We start from the raw sequence: 21,808 nt of genomic DNA on the forward strand, positions 1-21,808 counted from the left end.
GACACCACATGGAATAGTGGAGATTCTGGCGAGGGCTCCAGCAGCAGCTGTAGAAGCAGCCCATTAGATCAGGGGTGCCTGGGAGTTAGTTAGAACGTTTTGAGTTATTTTTACGAGAAAAATATCGAAAATGTTAAGCATGTTATTCAGAGCCGTACCTTGGGTCTACGGCGCCCTTGGCAAAACATAAATTTGGCGCCCCTCCCAAATTTACAAGCATTTTGATAAATTGATATTATTTTTCAATGATTGCTTCAATATGAGTTTTGATTTTATAATTGCAATTTGAGACCTACACCCAAAGGAAAAATATATCTCAAAATCTGCAACATTGGATTTGCTGCAGAAAATGTCATATTTTATAACATTTTTTGCAGCAAGCCCGTAGATCATTTTTGCCCGCGTGTAAAAATTTCAGCGATCTGCAGTTCTCACCAACACATATAAAGCTGGCCCGTCCCCGAGCAACACTCCAAAGAGAAGCATATGTTGGTGCTCTTTCACTCACTTTTCATCAAGCGTCAATGGCGCGGTGGTAGCGTGTCGTATCAATAACAAAGAAGTTGGTGGTTCAATCCTCGTTCTGCTAAGTGTTTTTTTTTTTGTGAAATACAACCAAAAAGCCGTCGGTAATGTCGATAATTGTCGGTAACGGGCAAAAATGTCATACTCCTATATCGCAAAAAATGCATGAGGACAGATTTCATGCAGATTCTGATATACTTTCATGCCGCCATGCATCACAATCATGCGACTACCAGTTGGGTGTAAATATGGTCAAATTCATAAACACAGTTATTTTATGTTTTTTTTTTTTGAATTGAAATTTTATTATAGGAGTTAAGTTGGCTGAATATTTTCTCAGATATCATTAAATCGATAATGATAGCAGGTTTTTGTTTTTTTCATTTATTTTTCAGACAAATGCACAGAATTAAATGCTCAATAATAATAAATTTTGCTATAACTTGTCAGCTAAATTTATATATCTAAGCCTGCATAATTTGATCTGATCTAGTATTTGATTGTATAAGCAAAGAACTTTCCCGGATTCGTAAAATAATTAGCTGATTTAGCTTCGGATTTTATTTTGTTAATTACAACGAAAAAAGAAAAAAAATCCTTCTTCAAAATTGGAAAAAAATAATAACTCGATGCCTGTGAGCTATCTTGTTCTATCTAGATAGGAATCACAGCAAGCTTAGTTCATTGAAGTATAAAATTTCGTCAAAATCAATTTAGGCCTTTGCAAATATTTTTTGAAATTTATGGTCCTCAACTCTGACCAAAAAAATAAAAATGTAAAAAAATAAATAAATTACAAGCAACGGTTCCAACATTTGAATTTAAAAAGGTGTTTTAAAATGCATTATGCACCTGTCCAGTTGTTTTGTAATCAGAAGTTTCCAAAATTTTTAAGGATTGACGAGTAATTTGTCCGTATTTCATAATTTTATTTTTTAAATTATGTTTTGCATTGATTTTATTTTCATCAGTATTCATTGATTATTTTTTAATTCGTAAAACTATTTTTTTTATTTCAGAAAAATATGTTTTGCGCAGAACTATACAAATGTTTTTAAACCTCGATAAAATATTATTTTTTGTTTTTACATTTGCCGTGGTTAAAGCACCACAACTTGCTCTTAACAAATAATGTTGGTCTTATCAGTGAAAATTTACAGCAGTTTTCCACATTAAAGCTTTAGCTTTTTGAAAAAGAGTATGTAAATTTCTATGCACAAAGTTTATTAAAAAAGGGGAAATCGAGCTGAAAATATTTCAAAGGCCATTTTTTACTCGAGAACAAGAGTCCTGATTTTCAGTTCAATGAACAGAAACCACTCACTCATCGCCTATCCATTCGTCGCCTATTCTAACCCGCTAGCATTCATGAGCGAATGATACCCGCAGGCAGCCAGCGAGTGGCCTGAACTGTTCACTCAGCGAACAAATATATCGTGAAAATGTTTGCCTACTCCGTCGCTCGACGACACTCACACACTATCATGCTCAGCGAAGAGCCATTCTCACAAAATGCCAGCTCGGAAGTCTTTTTGTCTTCACGCCCTCAGTTTGCCATCAATTTGATTTTTTCTTGGTGGAAGTTTCTTTGAAAGGTGTCTATAATGTTATGAAATCAAAATGAATGCACAATTTAACTGATAACATTGATTTTAGGCAACCTAAATCAATGAGTATAACGCAGCTCATCAGAGAAAAAATGTTTTCAGTTCAGAGTGATCGGTGACGTTCGGCCTGCCTGAGCCGTTCGGAGACTGAGCCGATCAAAGAGAGAAGGAGAGCAGAAGAGAGAGTGTACGGGAGCGAATGGTGTGAAAGTGACAAACAGTAGGAATTCATCAGGGCAGTATCGCGTCGCCTGCTATTTGTGCTCGCGAATGGAGTGGTTGATTTTGAGCAATCAGGACCCTTGCTCGAGAACGTAAAAATTTCAAAAGAAAGGTTAATTATGGAAAGTTCCATGGAAAGTAAAAGGCTTGGGTGTAAAATAAATTTTGCATTATTTTATGAAATTCTGTGTAATATTACACCCTGAAATATGTAGCCAATCAGTATGGGAAACCTACTTGACCGAAATGTCATGCTCACATATACGGTTATCCTACCCATTTTTCATAGGTCTGATGGCCGAGCGGGCTAAGGCGCCAGTCCTAAATGTTGCAACTTTTTTCTGTGTTTACAAAAATTGTACATGCAACGTGTAATATAAAGTGTTTTTTTTTTGACGAAGGTGATGTGCATACTTTTACATGCGATTTTACCATCGGATTTTTGCTGTGTAAGCTACATCACGTTTATCTAATTAGCCTTTAAAATGCGCGACGCAAAATTTAGCCCTCTCGAACAGACTTTATAAATTTTATTTAAAATTGTTTGTTTAATTTGTATTTTTTTCATAAGTTATGTTTACAATTCGTTAGATCTTTTTTGAAAAAAAAAAAACAGTATTTTACCTCAGTCTAACGTGGAATTTTCCGAGGATCAATGTGACCTTTAGAACAAATCGAGCAAAATCTACAAACACTGCCTCTTAACAAATTTCCTATTTGATGATGTTAAATTTGAAATGGCGCTCAATCGTAAATTTAACAACTTGATTTTGTTCTAATTTGAGTCCTAAAATTGAGAACCCCTGCCTCTGATAAGACTTATAGGTGGCGGAGGTCGAGGGTCACCACCTTCACTCTGTGCCCTCGGGAGTGACACCCGGCGTATATAAAACCAATTAATTATTCAACCGAGCGGAAACGGCAAGCCAGCCAGCGCCAGCGCCCTCCGGCCCAGGCCACTTGGCAAATGTTCCGGATGGGTTTCTGCGGTCGCCGGAGCAGCAGCAGCAGCGGCCAAAAGCCACAAATGTCGTTATAATTTGCATATTGCTCGTTTTGCTACTGTGTTTGCTGCTGCTAATTCTCAACTCGACTAACCAAAACTCCCTGCCCTTCCTCCACGTTTTCACGGAACCACTTCGAGTTGCTATTATTAGTGCGATGGCAAATAATTTATTAACGACCCTGACCGACCTGGTCCCAGCATGGTAGGATGATGATTCGATTTTATCAGGCAATTGGTGAATTGTTTGTGGCGATGGTTGTGATTTTTGGCGGAAAAACGTTTTGTAATGGTGGCTAAATTTAAAATTGAATTTTTTGATTATTTTTTTTTTTTGTCATGAATCAAGTCAAAATTCTTGATATGACATACTCATAAATCAAACAATCCCGTTCCAAGTACGTCACGAACCAGCGCAAACCATGCACTTTCCAATCTTCACTTAGAACGTGTTTCGATTCCAGTAAAAAGGATCAATTTTCTAATGCACACCGTATTATCCTTTCCCTGCGTCGTGAATCGATCACAAATCTTCGAACGTGAGAAAAAGTCATCCATCTTTCCAGCACGTATCAATTTCGTCGTCAATAAAACTGCACATTGTTATTCAATTGCGGGTGGTTGGATGTTGGATTTTCGTTTTATTTCCAGATCCCCAAGAATGGCAATGATTTACCACCACAAACACAATCATGCACTCTTTCGTTGGAGGATAAATCCGATTTTGATTGGGTTTAGCTTTTGGGATGGTCCCTCCCTAGATCCCACAACGAAAATGGAGTTGGTTGTTGCAAGCGTTTGAAGTGGAAATTGGTTACCATTAGCATCATAAACCATTATTGGCACCGATGATGGGGTCTCCTCTTTTCGTGGGGAAGCAGGGCTAAAAACTGGACCACCGCAAAAACCACACTAATGTGTCCGGATCTGGATCTGGATGGACGATGAGGAGGACGATATGCCAACAGCCAACAAAGAACCAACACTGTCCCTGGACCCATTATAAGCACTCCGTCATTAGGGGATCAAAACATCGTTTTCATTTATTTTGATACGATATGGGAGTGTAGACTTTTGTGCAATAGAAGAAATTTGTGAAGATTAAATAAATTTACAAAAGAGATTTTTCCTCAAAACATTTTTCCCTAAAAGGGATTCAACAAGCTAACTAAATCCAGTCTGTCCTCCTCTAACGCTTTCTTCAACGCAAAGCGGGTTCAACTTTGTCGGCTTTCTACTGGTCTGGTACTGGAAAATCAAAATAAAAAAAGATCAGTTTCACTAACTATTTACAAATCGCATTTAGTTTACCATGTGTTGTTACAAATGACCGTACGCACACAGCAAAAAATCCGATGGTAAAATTGCATGCAAAATCATGCACACCACCTTCGTCAAAATAAACACCTAATATTACACACCGCATAAACAATTTTAGCAAACACAAAAAAAAGTTGCAACCGACGGGATCCAAACTCAGCACCAACAGTAAGGACTGGCGCCTTAGCCCACTCGGCCATTAGACCGATGAAATGCTGTAAGGATAAACGCTTATATGAGCTTGACGTTTCGGTCAAGTAGGTTTCCCGTACTGATGGGCTACATATTTCAGGGCGTAAAATCACACAAAATTGCATGAAATAATGCAATATTTATTTTACACCCAGGCCTTTTACACGCAGCTGGATTACTACTTTTTTAGCTGTGCACTCAGGTTCCATTTATCAGATCGAAATAAAATACAACAAATGAGCCTCTCAGCAAAAAAAAAATGACGATTTTTGTCTCCATAACCAACATTTTTCTTCAACATTTCATTCCATTTTATGAATGCAATTTTTGTACTTTTTTACAGTGCGCAGATGAATTGTTTTGGTTCCGTAAGGCCGATGCAAATATTTAAAAAAGTTTTTGTCCCTCGGCCCTGGCCGAGGTCAAGGGGGGGGGGGCAAAAAAATAAAAAAAAATATAAAAAATTAAATAACAAGCCATAGTTTTCACATTTAAATGAAAAAAGTGTTTTAAAATGCATTTTACACTAGTTCAGTTGTTTTGCAATCATTAGTTTTCAAAAAATCTAAGATCTGATAAAAACAAAAATTGTAACGAAAAAAAAGATTTTGCATCGAAAATTTTCAAAAAATCTTAAGATTTTTTAATAAACCCAAACATGCAAAAAATGAAACGCAGAAGAATGTATTTTAATTTGATTTCAGCTGGTTGCACTTGAATTTTCATTGAAATTTTGAAGTTTATTGTAAAAATATTTTTTTTGCCCCCTGATTTTTCTGGCTAATTTTGAAGGGGGGGGGGGGTGACAAAAACTTTTAAAAATATTTCTACCAACCTAATGAACAACTGTTCTTTTGTTCTGGTGCCGTAAATGACAGTTCTCTTTTGTTCTGGCCTGGGACGGGACGGCTGGATAGAGTCTTCTTTTTCAGTGTTTACGTTTGTATTCTTCTTCTGTTTTTTGCAAGAAAATTTGTGTTCGAATACAAATATCAAGCAATCTGTGATTCAGATAGCTTGACAATTCAAATTTTCTTGATGATTTTTTTCAACTCAGTGCTCAAGCATGCGGATGACTTTTCTTTGGTTGAAATGTTGTTTAGTTTTTCCTCGCAGATTTTTTTAATTTGGCTGTTAAAATTTGCGGTTGGACGTGGGTGGAGAATCCTGAGTTTATGTTCCATCGTTTTACGGTGGATCCGTTCATAAGAAGCTGCCGGATACAAATCACTAGAAATGGTTGGCAAATCAAAGATGACTCGAGGTCAAGCTCGAGGTAAATGATACGATACGATCACGACGAGACAAAAAATGTTCACTTCTTCAATTTTTAAAGTGTTTTTTTATATGAAAGATTTTTAATTTTCATTTGGATTAGAAAAATGCAATATGATTTAAATGCGTTTTCTCACTTCAATCTAAAAAATCCTAAAAAGCCTACAAGTCATTAAATGGGAGGGGAGATTTTTTCAAAGATCTGCTCCTGTCGTTGTCCCGTTATGCAAAGAAAGTAAAAAATCTTTCCACAAAGAGGAGCACACTTGAAGAGTATCAGGGCAGGCAGCGCCGTACCTAGGGGTTGGCGCAGTTGGCGACCGCCAAGGGCGCCAGCCCTTGGGGGCGCTGAAAACGATGATTGTATAAATTTGTCATGTTATTATAAAATCCTAGAAAGGTATTCAGAACAAAAGGGGCGCCAAATTTTAAAGTAGGACTACAAAATAACTCGATAATCTTGGTCGGAATATTACAAATATTACTTATAACACTTGGGGCGCCAAAATCAACTATTTCAATAATTGTACCAGAATTAAATTTAAAATTAAATTCTCTCAATTCATTTATCAAAGGGGGCGCTCAGGTGGCAAAAATTTCAGGGTTTTATAACAATTCTTTGAAATAGCAAGAGATTTTATATTTCAACTACAGTACCGTAAACTGGGGTGACTTTGATAGCCCGGGGTGACTTTGATAGGTTTTTCAAATGCCCGTCAAATAAGTATCTAAACATTTTTAAGAATTTTAAGTATGTAAGCATTAAGGGATAGCTTATTATCGAACATATATGCAAAAATGTGACTGTTACATTGGATGTATCAAAATGAGTGGCCAAATCAAATTTCTATCAATGTCACCCCGGGCTATCAAAGTTACCCCAGTTTACGGTATATAAAATTCAATTTAAATTTCACCATTTTTTCCAGCATCAGAAACCATCAAGCTTTTTTATGTTTTGAAGTATTTTTTTATATAAACAGCTATTTAATTGAAATTTACACATTTCTATTGAAAATCTGAAATAAAAAGAATAAGATATTTCAAGTTTAAAGAAAATGGCATTTGAGATATTTTTATCGTTTTAAATGCAAACTTGTGCGTTGAGATTGTCCTACGTTTTCGAAATACTGAAGTGTTTAAATGGAATATTTCTAACACAAAAATGCTTTGACTTTTGTTAAATTTCTAGCAAAATATTTTTTTCAACATAAAATGTTGGTTTTTTAAGAGCACATAAATTGCTCTAAATATATTATATTCTGCTGCTTGTATTCAATTGCTTGTAGCAAGAGTGAAAAAGTAAAATTTGGGTGTCTTCGACAAAGTTGCATAGATTGACATGACCACCAACTTTTAAGTCGTAAAAGTAAAATATTATACAATTTCTTTTAAAATTTTGATTTGCAGAAACACCATTACCGCGGACCCATTAGAATTTAAACCAAAGCAAAATTCCAACTCCAAAAACAGCAATATTTTTTGGGAAAACACAAAGTTCCACTTAATTTTGCTTGTAGGGTCAATAATTTGAAGAATGTTAGTAACATTTTCCTTGAATATTTTTGTTTTGTTATGTTTTAATGGAAGGGATAAAGTTGCTTATCTTTCACATACATTTTTTTTTATTTCATGGATTCCATGTGTTGGGCTATCCAGTGTAATTTCGCCTAAATTTTCACATTTACACAAACGGTTCTAAAAGCTTTGTGTGTAGAGGGTGACTATTCTCGAGATTTTCAATTTCCCGGGAATCGAGAGTTGAATTTGGAAATTTCCCGGGAATTCCCGGGACCTGGTAGTGTTTATAACTATGTTAATAGTGCCAGTAATGTATAAAGAAAAGTTATAAATGTGTTTCTTTTCAATGAATTCAGTTACGATTTATTCATGCTTATTTAATGAAACGTTAATTAGTAGCCTCATTATTTTTGGGAACTATGATCTACTTCTTGATTTTTTTCTGAATCTGCAATACAACTTGTTGTATGAACTTGTTATTAGATTTTTGTGAAATAACAAAATAGCTAATATATAATTTCCCAGTATCGGGATTTTTTCAATATAATAAATAGCGACTCAAAACAACAATTTTAATATTTTTTTTTCTTTTTTAAAACTGTAAATTTGCATTGAAGAAATAGTGATCCGGAAAACATTTGTTCACATTTGGTGGACTTTACAAAGATTTCCAGAGTTTTTTTTTCTAAGATATAATTTAATATTGAGGTTTAAGCAAACCCAAAATTACTCCATGACATCAAAAAAGGAAATTACCTTGATACAGCGAAATTAAATTAATAAGAATAAAAAAAATTTAATAATAAGAATTGCTATGCTTGAAAGAGGATATGAAAATTATACTCTTAGAAATAATAAACAAAAATATAAAAAAAATAGACTTTCTTCTTGTGGCTAACTGCTAAGTATGCTTTAAGGTTAATTTTGGGGTCCACATTATTTTAAGTTTTCCCAATTATAGTTATTGGAATTTTTAATAAGTTAAAATTTACACTTTCTGAATTAGAAGATAAGAGAAGCATTGGTTCATTCGAACTTGAACATCTTACATTGAACACGCAATGTTCTGAACAATTTCGAATTTTCATTTTTTTTTATTTGTTTTTATAATTTTGCTTCGACCAAATTTCCCGGGAATCGAGAGGTCCAAAAATGGTCGATTTCTCGGGAATTCCCGCTCGTCACCCTCTATTTGAGTGTAATGGTTTTTATACAAAATTTTAAGAAACTTTAGATGTCGAAAAATAAACACAAAAAATTTCAATGTGTTAAAAAGGTAAAAACTAATTGCCTTTGTTTGAAGCTATGAATTTACAAAAAAACAAATTTTAGGAATTTTATATCAATCAAAAAACACAGTCACAGAGAAGAGAAGTATTGTTTTCAAAAATAAATTGAAAAAAAAATAGTTTCAAAAGGAATCCATCCAAAAAAAAGTTTGAAAAGGAGTCCATTTTCTAATCAGTTAAACTATTTTTTCAGGAATGCAGGAAAATGCTGATACAAGAACCGGCTCCGTGGCTTAATGGTTACGGCTTCTGTCTCACAAGCAGAGGGTGCAGGGATCAAATCCCGGTCGGTACCATTGAAATTTGGAATCATGAATTTGAACTTTGAATATGAATAAAAACTAAAATGAATCAGGTGGGATTCGAACTCACACCTTTGGATTGGTGGTCTGGGACGTTAAGCAGTCGGCCATCAGAAGGTTTACACTCTAGTAGTGAATTGATCCGTAGTGTTGAAACATGCTATCTTCTCATATTAAATACGCGCTGATCCCTGATTTGCCTGAGGGGATTGGAAGTCTAAATATAGATCGAGTTTCCTTCAGATGCTTGCTTCTATGTTTAGGCGGGGCCGAACAATGCCCAGCGACCTCAGAATTGGACCGCAAGGAGCTCTGTCATTCTGAAACGGGTCGTTGGAAGCAGCGCGAGGGCTATCACCACCTAATACCCGGGACTGAGATAAGTTGTGTCAGCATTCGGCATATACATACATCTGATACAAATTATACTTTCCCATAATTTCGCTACCGGTTAGCGGGTATTGGATTGGACCACACACAATGCAGGAAAATGCTGATACAATGAAATTTAAGCTAGGTCAGATCAAATTCTGTTTAAAGCGATAAAACAACACTCTGCTATTTTCAGTCAACATTAATCCTAAAGCACCTTTTCGTTACAACCTATCTGTATTGGAAAGATATAAATCGATTGAAATGGTTTAAAAATAATAAAACATTAATTTGAATATTCTTCAAAGAATTAAATTGTGGTTGGATTTTTAAGCTGTTATATTTATTCAATCAATTACCATTATATTATTAAAAATCTTTGAAGCAATCGCTGAAAATTTAAGTAAACATATCAAAATGATGAAAAATTTGGAGGGGCGCCAAATTGATGCTTCGCCAAGGGCGCCGTGGACCCTAGGTACGGCTCTGAGGGCAGGTATTTACAAAGCAAATTCAACGGCAATTTCTACTCAAGTAATGTTGTTAGTGCTCAAGTAAACATTCCACAGGCCGCACGCCCTGAGATGTCAGAATCGAAAGAAACGGCTGGCAAAAATTCAAATTTGTACCATTCACTTCAAAGAGCAAAACGTTTGTTTTTCAAATTATGGCAACGTGTTGAAACAAAAAAGTGCGAAAAAAATCAAATAAGCTGAACTGTGGCCATTATTTTTGTTTGCGCCACATTTTAATTTCACGGGAAGCACAGGTTAAATAATGCTTTATCTAGATGACATTTCTATGTAACGAGCCAAAAAATAACAATGGTTTTAAATGGGCAAAAGAATTGTCAGTTCATGACATGTAAATATTGTTTTATAAAATGAAAATGCTGATAAGTCAATATTCGGTGTACGATAGAAATAAATGCCTTTCAATTGAAAATATTTTAATCAATTTATTAATGCAATTTACAATTATTTGTAAAATTGATTTAAAATTGTTTTATTTTTTTCAATTCAAATTACAATACTTCTCATTTTCTCCTCATAAGAAAGGACTGGTTTAGGTTGACAGAAGCGGCCATGTTGAAAGTGGTTTAGTTTGACAATAGGTTTTTTTTTTTCTTTGTTTATCCCATCCCAGGTTCTGCTTTGTTTTGTTGCCGTAATTGACAGCTTGTGATGGCTACGGTCGAGCTACCTGTAATGAGATATAGATGTCGCACCCCTGGGTGGCACTGATTTCGACCAGGGGGTAGCAAAGAAGCCGCCTTCTTGGAAGTTCAGATAACAAACACTGAGAATCAGTATTATACATATTACTACGATGAGTGAATTATTCTGGTAGAACTTAAAAGTCCCATGCAAGTGTGCAAAAACAAACTGAAAACTGTGTAATGCCAATTCTCAGTGTACGGGCGCACTGTTTGATTGACCAAAAGAAAAAAAAGCAAAAAAAGGTAAACAGAATAATCACTTTTTTCGATACGAATTTTCAGCCTAAATTGGGATGGAATCTCCAATAATATGATAGAATTGGCCATCAGCAACACAATTCACGTGTTTTTTCAGGAATTTATTGTGAAATAACTAAAAATTGTAAAATCTAACACCCAAACATTGATTTGTTATGGGCTACCATTTGACAGCTAGTGCTTTTGTTGTGGGCTCTTATTTGACAACCGTTCTAGTGTCGACTACTGTTAGTTTGCTTTGGTCGGAATGGTCGGAATAGGGTTGCCATCCAACCGATTTCGAGAAAAAAAAATGTTTGTAAAAATATGCAGTATTCTGCACATTTAAGAGTTTGTCTATTCAATCCATCGATTTTTCTATTATTTTTTTTTTTTTTTGCGTTAGGATTAGGAAAATTTATTAAAAAAGTATGGTGGTCTGTGGTCCCAGGGTTAAATTGTTTGTTTTGTAGCTCAAATTTACTATTTATTATTAATTGTTTAAACATTTAATAATTTTCCCCGTACGAGAAAGTGTAATGAACATTCTCAAGAAAGTTCAATGAAGTAAATATTTTTGTGATATCTTGCAAACATGATCTGTTAAAAACGTGAAACGAGATCTTGTTTATAAAGAGATTTTTTTTAGATTCTATAAAGACAATAAGTTCTACCTTATAAATTGTTTTAACAGATTTTTTTTTTACTTTTGTGAAACAAAATAAATATTCAATACAATGTTTTCTTGTTTAAATTAATTCTTTCAAGCACAAACAATCTTTAATAGTTTGAGTAGGTTCATTTTGAATTCCTAAATATTTAAATATTTTTTTAATCATTTATTCAAGTTTCTGTAATATTTTTATGTTTTTTTTTTCTTATCGTGGACACATAAATATTTCTTTGAATAGCTTGTTTGGTGTTGTTTCAATATTCTTGATTTTTTTAAATTATTTCTTGTTTCAATTATATTTTCGTGAGTTTAGCAATTCTTTAAAAAAAGCAAGCTGCAGTGCTTTTAATAGTTTCATGATTTCTATCGGATGGGGAAGTAAAACGTCGGTCCATTTGCGTAAAAGAGGTTTTGAGTGACTCACCACACATAACCTTCGGACGCCTAGAAATGAGCAGAAACTTGCAACAGAGACCACAAAAGACCCGAGGTCGTTAAAGTGAATTGCTTTGGTTTATTGATTTTTTTATTCAAGAATGATTCAATATTATTCAAAATCATTAATATTTTTTGAAATATATTCTTCAGAGTTTTTTTTTAATTTGTGAAAGTTTCTAAAAAAGTTTGATTTTTTTTTTTCAACAAAAAAAAAGTTTGATTAGTATTATTATTTTTCCTTATTTGTTTTTATTCAAAAAATAGCATTTAGTGTTTCTCTGTTTAAGTTAGGCATTTCTTAAAAAGATTAAATTCTAGCATATTTTGAAGAATTTCATAATGTTTCTAAATAATTTATTGCAGTTTCTGTAATATATTCTCCCATTTATTTCTTTAAAAAAATTCTTATTTCGCCAGAATAAAAAAAACACACGCACTTTCTCGACATTTTTTTCCATTTGACTATTTTTTTATTCGATTTAAATTTTGATTTAAAATTTTGATTTTAAATTTAGTCATGATTAGTGGTACCATGAGTTTAATTAGTGGTACCATGAGTTTAATGCCATTTGTTTTGAACAAATTATTTTAGTTGTTCTCTCAGATCCATTATCTTGACTTCTGAATTCATTGTTACAGAATATAGTCAAAATCATTTAAGAGCGAGTTTTTCACCAATGTGTAACAGATCGTTTCGAGGTGCTCCGATTTGGATGAAACTTTCAGCGTTTGTTTGTTTATACATGAGATGAACTCATGCCAAATATGAGCCCTCTACGACATAGGGAAGAGGGGTAGAACGGGCTTCAAAGTTTAAGGTCCAAAAAACCTAAAAAATCTTAAAATTTCTCGCATTTCCGTAAAACTTCATCAATTCCAATTGTTTTCTATGACAAACAAATACTGCCTCTTAAACAAAAAAACCTTCGCAAAGCTGTTAAGCTTAACACACCGTGCTCCCCTAAACCCATGACAAAGAGCCTATAAAACAACATAAGCCACCCAGGCTCAATGTCGTCCCATCATGAGAGGTTTCAATCAATTTCGAAATCCGATAATGTGCCACAATTCCCACTGGACTTAGGTTTTGCTACTATTAGCCAACAACCGGGGTTTGGACTTCAGCTCTCTACTCATGCAATGATGACGTCAAAACGTGTGTCATCTCGCTCTCTCTCTACTCTTTGTGTCCCCTCTAATATGCCAAGAATGATCATGATGATGATTACCATCATGTTCAGGGACATTGCTGCCATCATGGGGGTTTCCTTCTCCCACCACCCCTTTTTCCCACCTGCAACACCATCAAGAAATGTGGCAAAATGAAATAAAATCTTTATTCGTCCATTATCGCGCCCAGAAGGAGGCAGGAAAATTCGAACCGGAAACGATAATCCCGGTTATTGCGGTGGTGTACTCCCCGTCCTGTCACGCCCTGCTCCCCCTTGGGGACCGTCGGGCGGACCCACCGGAGCGGAACCATGATGGTGGAGATTACAGTGTATCATTTCAGCGTATCCGGGCGTTCATTACTGGGACTGGGCTTTTTCGCGAAATGGACCAGAACTCGGAGCCAGAAGGGGTTTCGAGTTGTGAGGAGTGGTTTGTTCCCATTTGGTTTTATTTCGTCGTCAAAAGAAAAGTGTACCTGTGTTTTATTTTTTGGGAAATGATCCCAACATTATGTTTTGTCGAGCCATTTTCAGTTTAAGTCGGCCTTATAAGCGAAAAATTCGTGAGTTTTTTTACCGGGTATGTGATCAAAGATGTGAGCATGTAACGCCTACTACGATGGAAATAATTTCTGTGAGATGAAACTAAAACCAAATCGCTCGTCAGCTTGATGTTGACTTCCAAGATGGCGTCACCGCCTTTTCCCCCCTCTCAAAAGTGATCGTGTTGGTAGTGTGAAATTTCTCGAGAAGCAATTATTTTCCAAATTAAACTCGGCTTAATTTATGTAAATTGGTAATTAATAATTCATGACCTTCCGTGGTGGTGGTGGAGTCTGGGGTCATATTCCTCCATCAACGCCAACAACAAAGTTGTCGAAGGAAGTGGTGGATGTCGACTAACCCGGGAGAGTGGGGGTCGTCCAACTAACAGACATGTCGGGATTGGCGACGAGGTGATAATTGGTAGTTTAACGAAGAGCAGACAAGAGCTACTTTTCTATTCATGGAAAGTCGAAAATGTCGTGCCGAAAAAGGGGCAGGGGGGGGGGGGAGGTTGACGGGGAAAACTTTCAATTTACCTTTTTAAACTATGGCGACGACGATGACGACGTGGGAGGAAGTCTTCACTGGCAAGGATGTGGAGTTAATTAGCTCGTTACAATTGCTGCTTAGCTGGGGTAGTGAATTACGGTTTTTTACCTTCAAACTAGAGTAATTGAAGTAGTTGTAGAAGAGGCCTTTTTTAAGAGGAGTGGGAAATTTGCTCTAGAAGTGATGTCATGGTTTGCCATCGAGCGGCTTGCAAACAACAATCCGGAAGAAGGATAACGGTTGAGGGGTGTAATCATTATTCATAAAGTAATTTAATATTTATTGCCTGGTGCGGAAGAAGATTCTACATTAACGCGTCTACTTTAGATGCTTAACAGGTGATTGATGGAAGTGTTCCACTTTTACTTCGTGAGAACAAGAGAGGCCTTGATTTTAGACAAGTTTTAAAATTACAACAAATAATATTCAAAACAATCAAAAAAAATTAAACATTAAAAAGATTCAAAAGATTCAAAAGATTCAAAAGATTCAAAAGATTCAAAAGATTCAAAAGATTCAAAAGATTCAAAGATTCAAAAGATTCAAAAGATTCAAAAGATTCAAAAGATTCAAAAGATTCAAAAGATTCAAAAGATTCAAAGATTCAAAAGATTCAAAAGATTCAAAAGATTCAAAAGATTCAAAAGATTCAAAAGATTCAAAAGATTCAAAGGATTCAAAAGATTCAAACGATTCAAAAGATTCAAAAGATTCAAAAGATTCAAAAGATTCAAAAGATTCAAAAGATTTAAAAGATTCAAAAGATTCAAAAGATTCAAAAGATTCAAAAGATTCAAAAGATTCAAAAGATTCAAAAGATTCAAAAGATTCAAAAGATTCAAAAGATTCAAAAGATTCAAAAGATTCAAAAGATTCAAAAGATTCAAAAGATTCAAAAGATTCAAAAGATTCAAAAGATTCAAAAGATTCAAAGATTCAAAAGATTCAAAAGATTCAAAAGATTCAAAAGATTCAAAAGATTCAAAAGATTCAAAGATTCAAAAGATTCAAAAGATTCAAAAGATTCAAAAGATTCAAAAGATTCAAAAGATTCAAAAGATTCAAAAGATTCAAAAGATTCAAAAGATTCAAAAGATTCAAAAGATTCAAAAGATTCAAAAGATTCAAAAGATTCAAAAGATTCAAAAGATTCAAAAGATTCAAAAGATTCAAAAGATTCAAAAGATTCAAAAGATTCAAAAGATTCAAAAGATTCAAAAGATTCAAAAGATTCAAAAGATTCAAAAGATTCAAAAGATTCAAAAGATTCAAAAGATTCAAAAGATTCAAAAGATTCAAAAGATTCAAAAGATTCAAAAGATTCAAAAGATTCAAAAGATTCAAAAGATTCAAAAGATTCAAAAGATTCAAAAGATTCAAAAGATTCAAAAGATTCAAAAGATTCAAAGATTCAAAAGATTCAAAAGATTCAAAAGATTCAAAAGATTCAAAAGATTCAAAAGATTCAAAAGATCGAAAAGTTACATAAGACATGTCTTCTTGTCTTCTTGTCTTCTTGTCTTCTTGTCTTCTTGTCTTCTTGTCTTCTTGTCTTCTTGTCTTCTTGTCTTCTTGTCTTCTTGTCTTCTTGTCTTCTTGTCTTCTTGTCTTCTTGTCTTCTTGTCTTCTTGTCTTCTTGTCTTCTTGTCTTCTTGTCTTCTTGTCTTCTTGTCTTCTTGTCTTCTTGTCTTCTTGTCTTCTTGTCTTCTTGTCTTCTTGTCTTCTTGTCTTCTTGTCTTCTTGTCTTCTTGTCTTCTTGTCTTCTTGTCTTCTTGTCTTCTTATCTTGTTATCGTTGAAGATTTGAAGATTTGAATATGAAAAGATTTAAAAATTTGAAGACTAAAAAATTTCAAAATTTGAAAATTTTAAAATTTCTTAATTTTAAAAATTGAAAATTTGATAATTTGAAAATCAGAACAAAATCAAATTTTAAGATTTGAAAATTTGAAAATTTTAACATTATCAAATTTGAAGATTTGAAGATTTGAAGATTTGAAGATTTGAAGATTTGAAGATTTGAAGATTTGAAGATTTGAAGATTTGAAGATTTGAAGATTTGAAGATTTGAAGATTTGAAGATTTGAAGATTTGAAGATTTGAAGATTTGAAGATTTGAAGATTTGAAGATTTGAAGATTTGAAGATTTGAAGATTTGAAGATTTGAAGATTTGAAGATTTGAAGATTTGAAGATTTGAAGATTTGAAGATTTGAAGATTTGAAGATTTGAAGATTTGAAGATTTGAAGATTTGAAGATTTGAAGATTTGAAGATTTGAAGATTTGAAGATTTGAAGATTTGAATATTTGAAGATTTGAAGATTTGAAGGTTTGAAGGACTCAATATTTCAACGGCAGAAGATTTTATAATTGTTTTATTCTTAAAGGTTATCCCTTATGATTTTTTTAACCGACCTTAAAATGCAGTTAGATTTTCAATCCTGCTCTTCAAAAATTCCATCCCTTGGCCAACACTCGAAAATTCCTTCACCCGAAAAAAGACTCACAGTTCCATTTCCATTTAAAATTTCTCCATCCAAATGTTTCGATTTCGGACACTCAATTCAAATTCAGTTCATTTAGCGAGAATCCCGTTTCGGTGCCACTTTTCTTTTTCTAACGAGCCGCCGCCGCCACACCGTTGAATTTCCGCCCGAACAAAAATGAAGTGTCCTCGAGAAAACTCCACGGTGAAAAGTGTTGGAAAGGGATTGCCGGAATTTAAACGAACGAACGCCGGCCAAGTGCTCCATGAAACAGGAAGTACTCGCAAATGATGTGCTCCTCGACGAAATTCCCTCCTTCGGTCCCTTTTTCGGTCCCTTTTTTCGACCTCTTCAAGCCGGAATGTGCCCTACACACGATTTTAGAGCCTAAACGCCTCGAAGAGGCGTGAAAAACGGAAGAAACTTCACACTTTTAAGGCCTCCCTTTTTGCGTGATTTTTCAGCTAAATCCACTCTTAAAAAGTTCGGAACACTTTTGTGCTCTCGAGTGCTCGACAAAGTGTCTCTGTCCTGCCACTTATACAGGATCGATTCTGAAGGGAAAAGTGCAGCAGGCGGAGAAAGCCATTGATTTTTGGCGGAAAATTCTTCCCAGTAGACATTGCACTTGATAACGGTGCAGCCGAAAAAAAAATGAACTCGTCATCCTGTCTCAAGTGGGGAAATATATTTTGCACAGCCGGCCGTATTCTTACAGCCATCTAGCTGGCCATGCCAGCTTGCTGGTCAGAAGCGATTTAAGCTCGATACGGCTGAAAGTTCCGGCAAAGCCTACTGCTCCCACCTTCCACCTCCCACCCTTTCAAAAGGGGCGAATCTGTCAGAGGTAATAAAAATTGATCAAATTTCATCCTCACCTGCCACTTCACAAAAAGATAGGTGGCGGTGGCGGGAAAAATATTCGATTTGCAAAATACAATAAACTGGGGAAAGGCGGAAATTTTCCGCATTTTCTCCGTACACACGAACAGCTAAATTCGATTTGAATCTGATACATTTTTCCCCCTCCCTACCTCACCGAGAGAGAGAGAGAGAGTCTGAAAGGTGTGTGTGGCATGCGGAAGGAAAATGGTTAGCCTTCTGGAGAATAAAAAAAAATTAGGCTCCCAAATTGAATTTCCATTCGCTGGCATCTCAATCACAAAATTGTGCGGCACCGGTGATGTGTGAAAATTTGAAAACTGTTTCGGCATTGTTTTCCACGGAAGGTATTTTTCAATAAGGGGCATCTTTGGTGAGGTATTTTGGAAATAGCTAAATGAAAAGGAACATTTTTTGCATTTTACTACTGATGAAAACAACCCTGCACAGCAACCAAGGAAGTAGTTGTCTTCTTTTCAAAAATGATGTACTTACCTACTGTCCCAATCCCAAATCCCAAATTGAAAATATAGTAAAACATTGCGGTAAACTATTTTGTTTAATGTTTTAGTTTTTGGTTCATCATTTTGAAGCGAAAGGCTTCAATATATTTTAAAAAGTTACACATCAGAAACATAAACAAGCTTTTGGCGATTGAATACTAATATTTCTATTTTTTTCCTTTTCCCTTCCAACAGATGGTGCTGCCGATTCCGGTCGGGTGTCCGCGCGAGATCTTCGACCTGATGTGCGAGTGCTGGCAGCGCAACGAAAACAGCCGGCCCAACTTCCGCGAGATTCACCTGTTCCTGCAGCGGAAAAACCTCGGGTACAGACCGTCTGCTTCTTCTTTTTAGAAAAAAAAAACAAATGCATTCACCTGACATCACGGATGGTGTTTTTTTCTGTTTCTATATCATCATTATTGTGTCACATGTCACATGTAGAGTGTGTTTTAAACGCATTTTTGTAGAAAACAAATATGAGCAAAATATCTTTTCGGTTCATTTTCCTCGGTTCTGCTTGGCATAACTCTTGGTTTCTAGCGCAAAAGTCATAATTTATTCAGTTTACTTTCGTGATTCGATGTGTATTTAAGTGTGTACAAATTGCAAACAAACGAATTTTTGTTTTCAGTTGAAACATTTGCCATCTTTTGCCTTCAGTTTAAATTGTCGTCAAAAAACGAAAAAAAACAATCGTTACTAACATTGCCTCACCCACTTTTCTCCGACCCCTTTTTTATAGTGAATACTTTCATCACATTTAAGTGAGCGGTGAGCAAATGTGAACGAACGAACGAATTTAGAAACTCACAATAATCGATCACTCACGAGAGGAAGAATCAATCGCGCAGCAAGTGACAGACAAAGCAGGCGACAGGCGAGAGCTCTTCTTCCCTGATAAACAAAAGAGAAAAAAAAACAAACACACACACGCGGAACAATCAAGCAGTCGAGTCTTTGAAAGAAATGACAACTCACACACACACAAACATGACTCACTCTATATCGAATTAGTTAAGGTGAAACCGGAAAAGCAGTGAAAAGGGAAAGGATGCGAACTTCAAAGTAAGCAAATTACATTAAACTAGGTATGCAAAAACAACGTTATTGTGATCCAATGGTAGGTGTATAAAGGCAACAAAGCAAACAGAGAAAAAAAAACCCGTAAAATTATGCAACCCAGTGTTACACACACAAGCAAAAAACAATGAACTAATTAGTAGGTGAATCCCACACACACACACGCCCTTACTTGTGCGGAAGTAAAGAGCAGCGATCAATGGCGACCGGTTTTATAAGTCATTAATTAATTGAAAAACTGGCAACTAGTGATAATCATTTAATTATTCAACATGAAAAAGTGTGTGTGTGCGTGCGTGTGTATGTGTGCGCACGTGTAAAAAAGCACCGGAAATCCAAGTGGGCGTTGGTCGGGGGACCCATCACGGCCAGGACTTTTTCGCCCGCCGGCCTACTGCGCGTTCACAAACACACAAAGTATCGGAAAATGGCGACGAGGGGATTTACGATTTTTACCTTATTTTGTGCGCAACAGAGAGGATCGTTTGCGGTGTGTGTGCGTGCGTGCATGTATGTGTGTACATATTAAATTAAACGAATGATTGCCATTTGTTATGAATTAATAATAATATTATATCGCAGGAGCGAAAAATGCATTAAAAAGTATTATATTAAATTTCGTATCGATAAACGTTAAACATTATTGAAGAGAGACGAAAAACCGCCGTCAATCATCGGGTGGGGACACACGTGGTGGTGCGCGGTGTCCACGTGGAACCCCCGAGGGGGAAGGACACACGCCAAAAAAAAGTATCCAATATTCATGTTTGCATTTTTTTTTTAAATCATTAACATGAGCGCACTTTCCGGATTACGGCTCGTAAGTAGGCAACAAATATGATTACCCCTTCTCTTTCTCTCTCTTTGTCTCTTTTTTCTCCTCTCTCAATTCATAGATTAAAGGTCGAGTGCCGTACTTTAATTGCATATTTTCAACACTGATTTCATTATTTATATTTATCATTTCGTCACCCCGAAAACACGTTCTCCACAAACATACAGAAAACAATCACACGCACACACGCACACGCACTTCCCGAGCAAACATAACCTCAGCGCCTACTGCGCCAGCTGTCAAAAAAAAGTAAATGTTGTCGGTTGAGGTTATGTCGGCTCGCGAAACGCTGCAGAGGAAAGAATGAAAGAATCCCACGCTTTCACCTTAACAATTGAATGATTATCATGAAGTGAAACTGCAATTCGATTAATCACTAGGTAGAAATATTTCTTTAACTAAAACCGTCACTTCCCCCCGTGTATCCGTTCATCAAAATTAGATGGTAGTAGTGACGTTTGGTCAACGATTTTAGAAAACTTTTTTTTTGGTTATGAGAAAAAAGAACGCGGTCGATTCGTATTGATATAGGTTTCAGCAGAGAATTTAAATGACAAAACAATACCAGTAAAACATGAAAATAAACAAAAAACAGAAAATTAAAAATCACTAAGCAAAACAACGGTATTATGTATCATACGACGTATTTATACTCTAATCGATAAGTAGATTGTATAAAATAGTATTTCCTCCTCCCCCCTTGTACAGACAACCCCGAAGTTAGTAACGCTAAGTAGTAGATTAACAGGTACTGAACAGAACAGAAAATATCATTTTACAGTAAAAATAAAATATTGCTAAGTGAAAAATAATTCGACCGAAGCAAACAACAAAGATGGATCAATAAAATACCAGAATGGATATGCATTTATCATTCGTGAGAATGAATATTAAAAAAAACAACCTGCGTTTTCTTTTCTTCTTGCCTCTCTCTCTCTCCACTCGTCAAACAAAACAACACTTTTCAACAAGTTCTCTTTTAAGTTGGTTATATTTTGCAAATCTTTTTTCGAGCATGATTGGTACAGTAAAACTTCAATGGTTTGACAACGTTTGATTGACGCGCTACATCTAAAACAAAATACTCTGACATTTGACGCATAAACCGATGTGTGGCGTGTAAATCACGGTATTCGTGACGTCATCTTTCAATAATCAATGTCAAAGATATTGTGATTTCGGAAATAAATCGAATTTTCGCGGCGACTTATCTGACACTACGCTCCGCAAACTGATCAACTTTGATTCTAAGTGCAACGAGATGTTGTGTTGAACGCGAGGTTAAACGTCACTGAAAAAAACATTTTGTCGCTCTGGCACCAAACCGAAACGAGCGATTTCCACTCTAGCCGCACTTTTTCTCTCCGAAATTTTTGTCTGACTTGATAGTATCAGTGCTTTCGTGTTGTTGTCGGAGGTTTTGGATGATGATGTTGGCAAATTTATGCAAGTAAAACAAGTAAATATTTCCTTTCTTTTTTTATTAATCAAATCAAGATAGAGGAATCGCAACAGACTTGGCTCACACACTGATCGAATAATACGAAATTAAGCTTGA

General features: G+C 35.3%; 1 protein-coding gene across 2 annotated transcripts in view; it reads left to right on the top strand.

Moving 5' to 3' along the window:
* Positions 1–21,150, top strand: part of LOC6043622 (discoidin domain-containing receptor tyrosine kinase B) — a 473,878-nt gene extending 452,728 nt beyond the window's left edge. Inside the window, exons 17-18 of one of the 2 annotated variants that reach the window (XM_038257914.1) lie at positions 18,528–18,658; positions 19,078–21,150. In XM_038257914.1, coding sequence (XP_038113842.1) covers positions 18,528–18,658; positions 19,078–19,099 — 153 coding nt within the window. In that variant the 3' untranslated portion in view covers positions 19,100–21,150. Of the gene's footprint in view, positions 1–18,527 lie in introns of both variants that reach the window. The other variant, XM_038257913.1, reaches the window with a different exon arrangement.
* The last annotated feature ends 658 nt before the right edge of the window (positions 21,151–21,808 follow it).

This window comes from Culex quinquefasciatus, chromosome 2 (genome assembly GCF_015732765.1).
Source record: "Culex quinquefasciatus strain JHB chromosome 2, VPISU_Cqui_1.0_pri_paternal, whole genome shotgun sequence".
Classification (NCBI taxonomy): domain Eukaryota; kingdom Metazoa; phylum Arthropoda; class Insecta; order Diptera; family Culicidae; genus Culex; species Culex quinquefasciatus.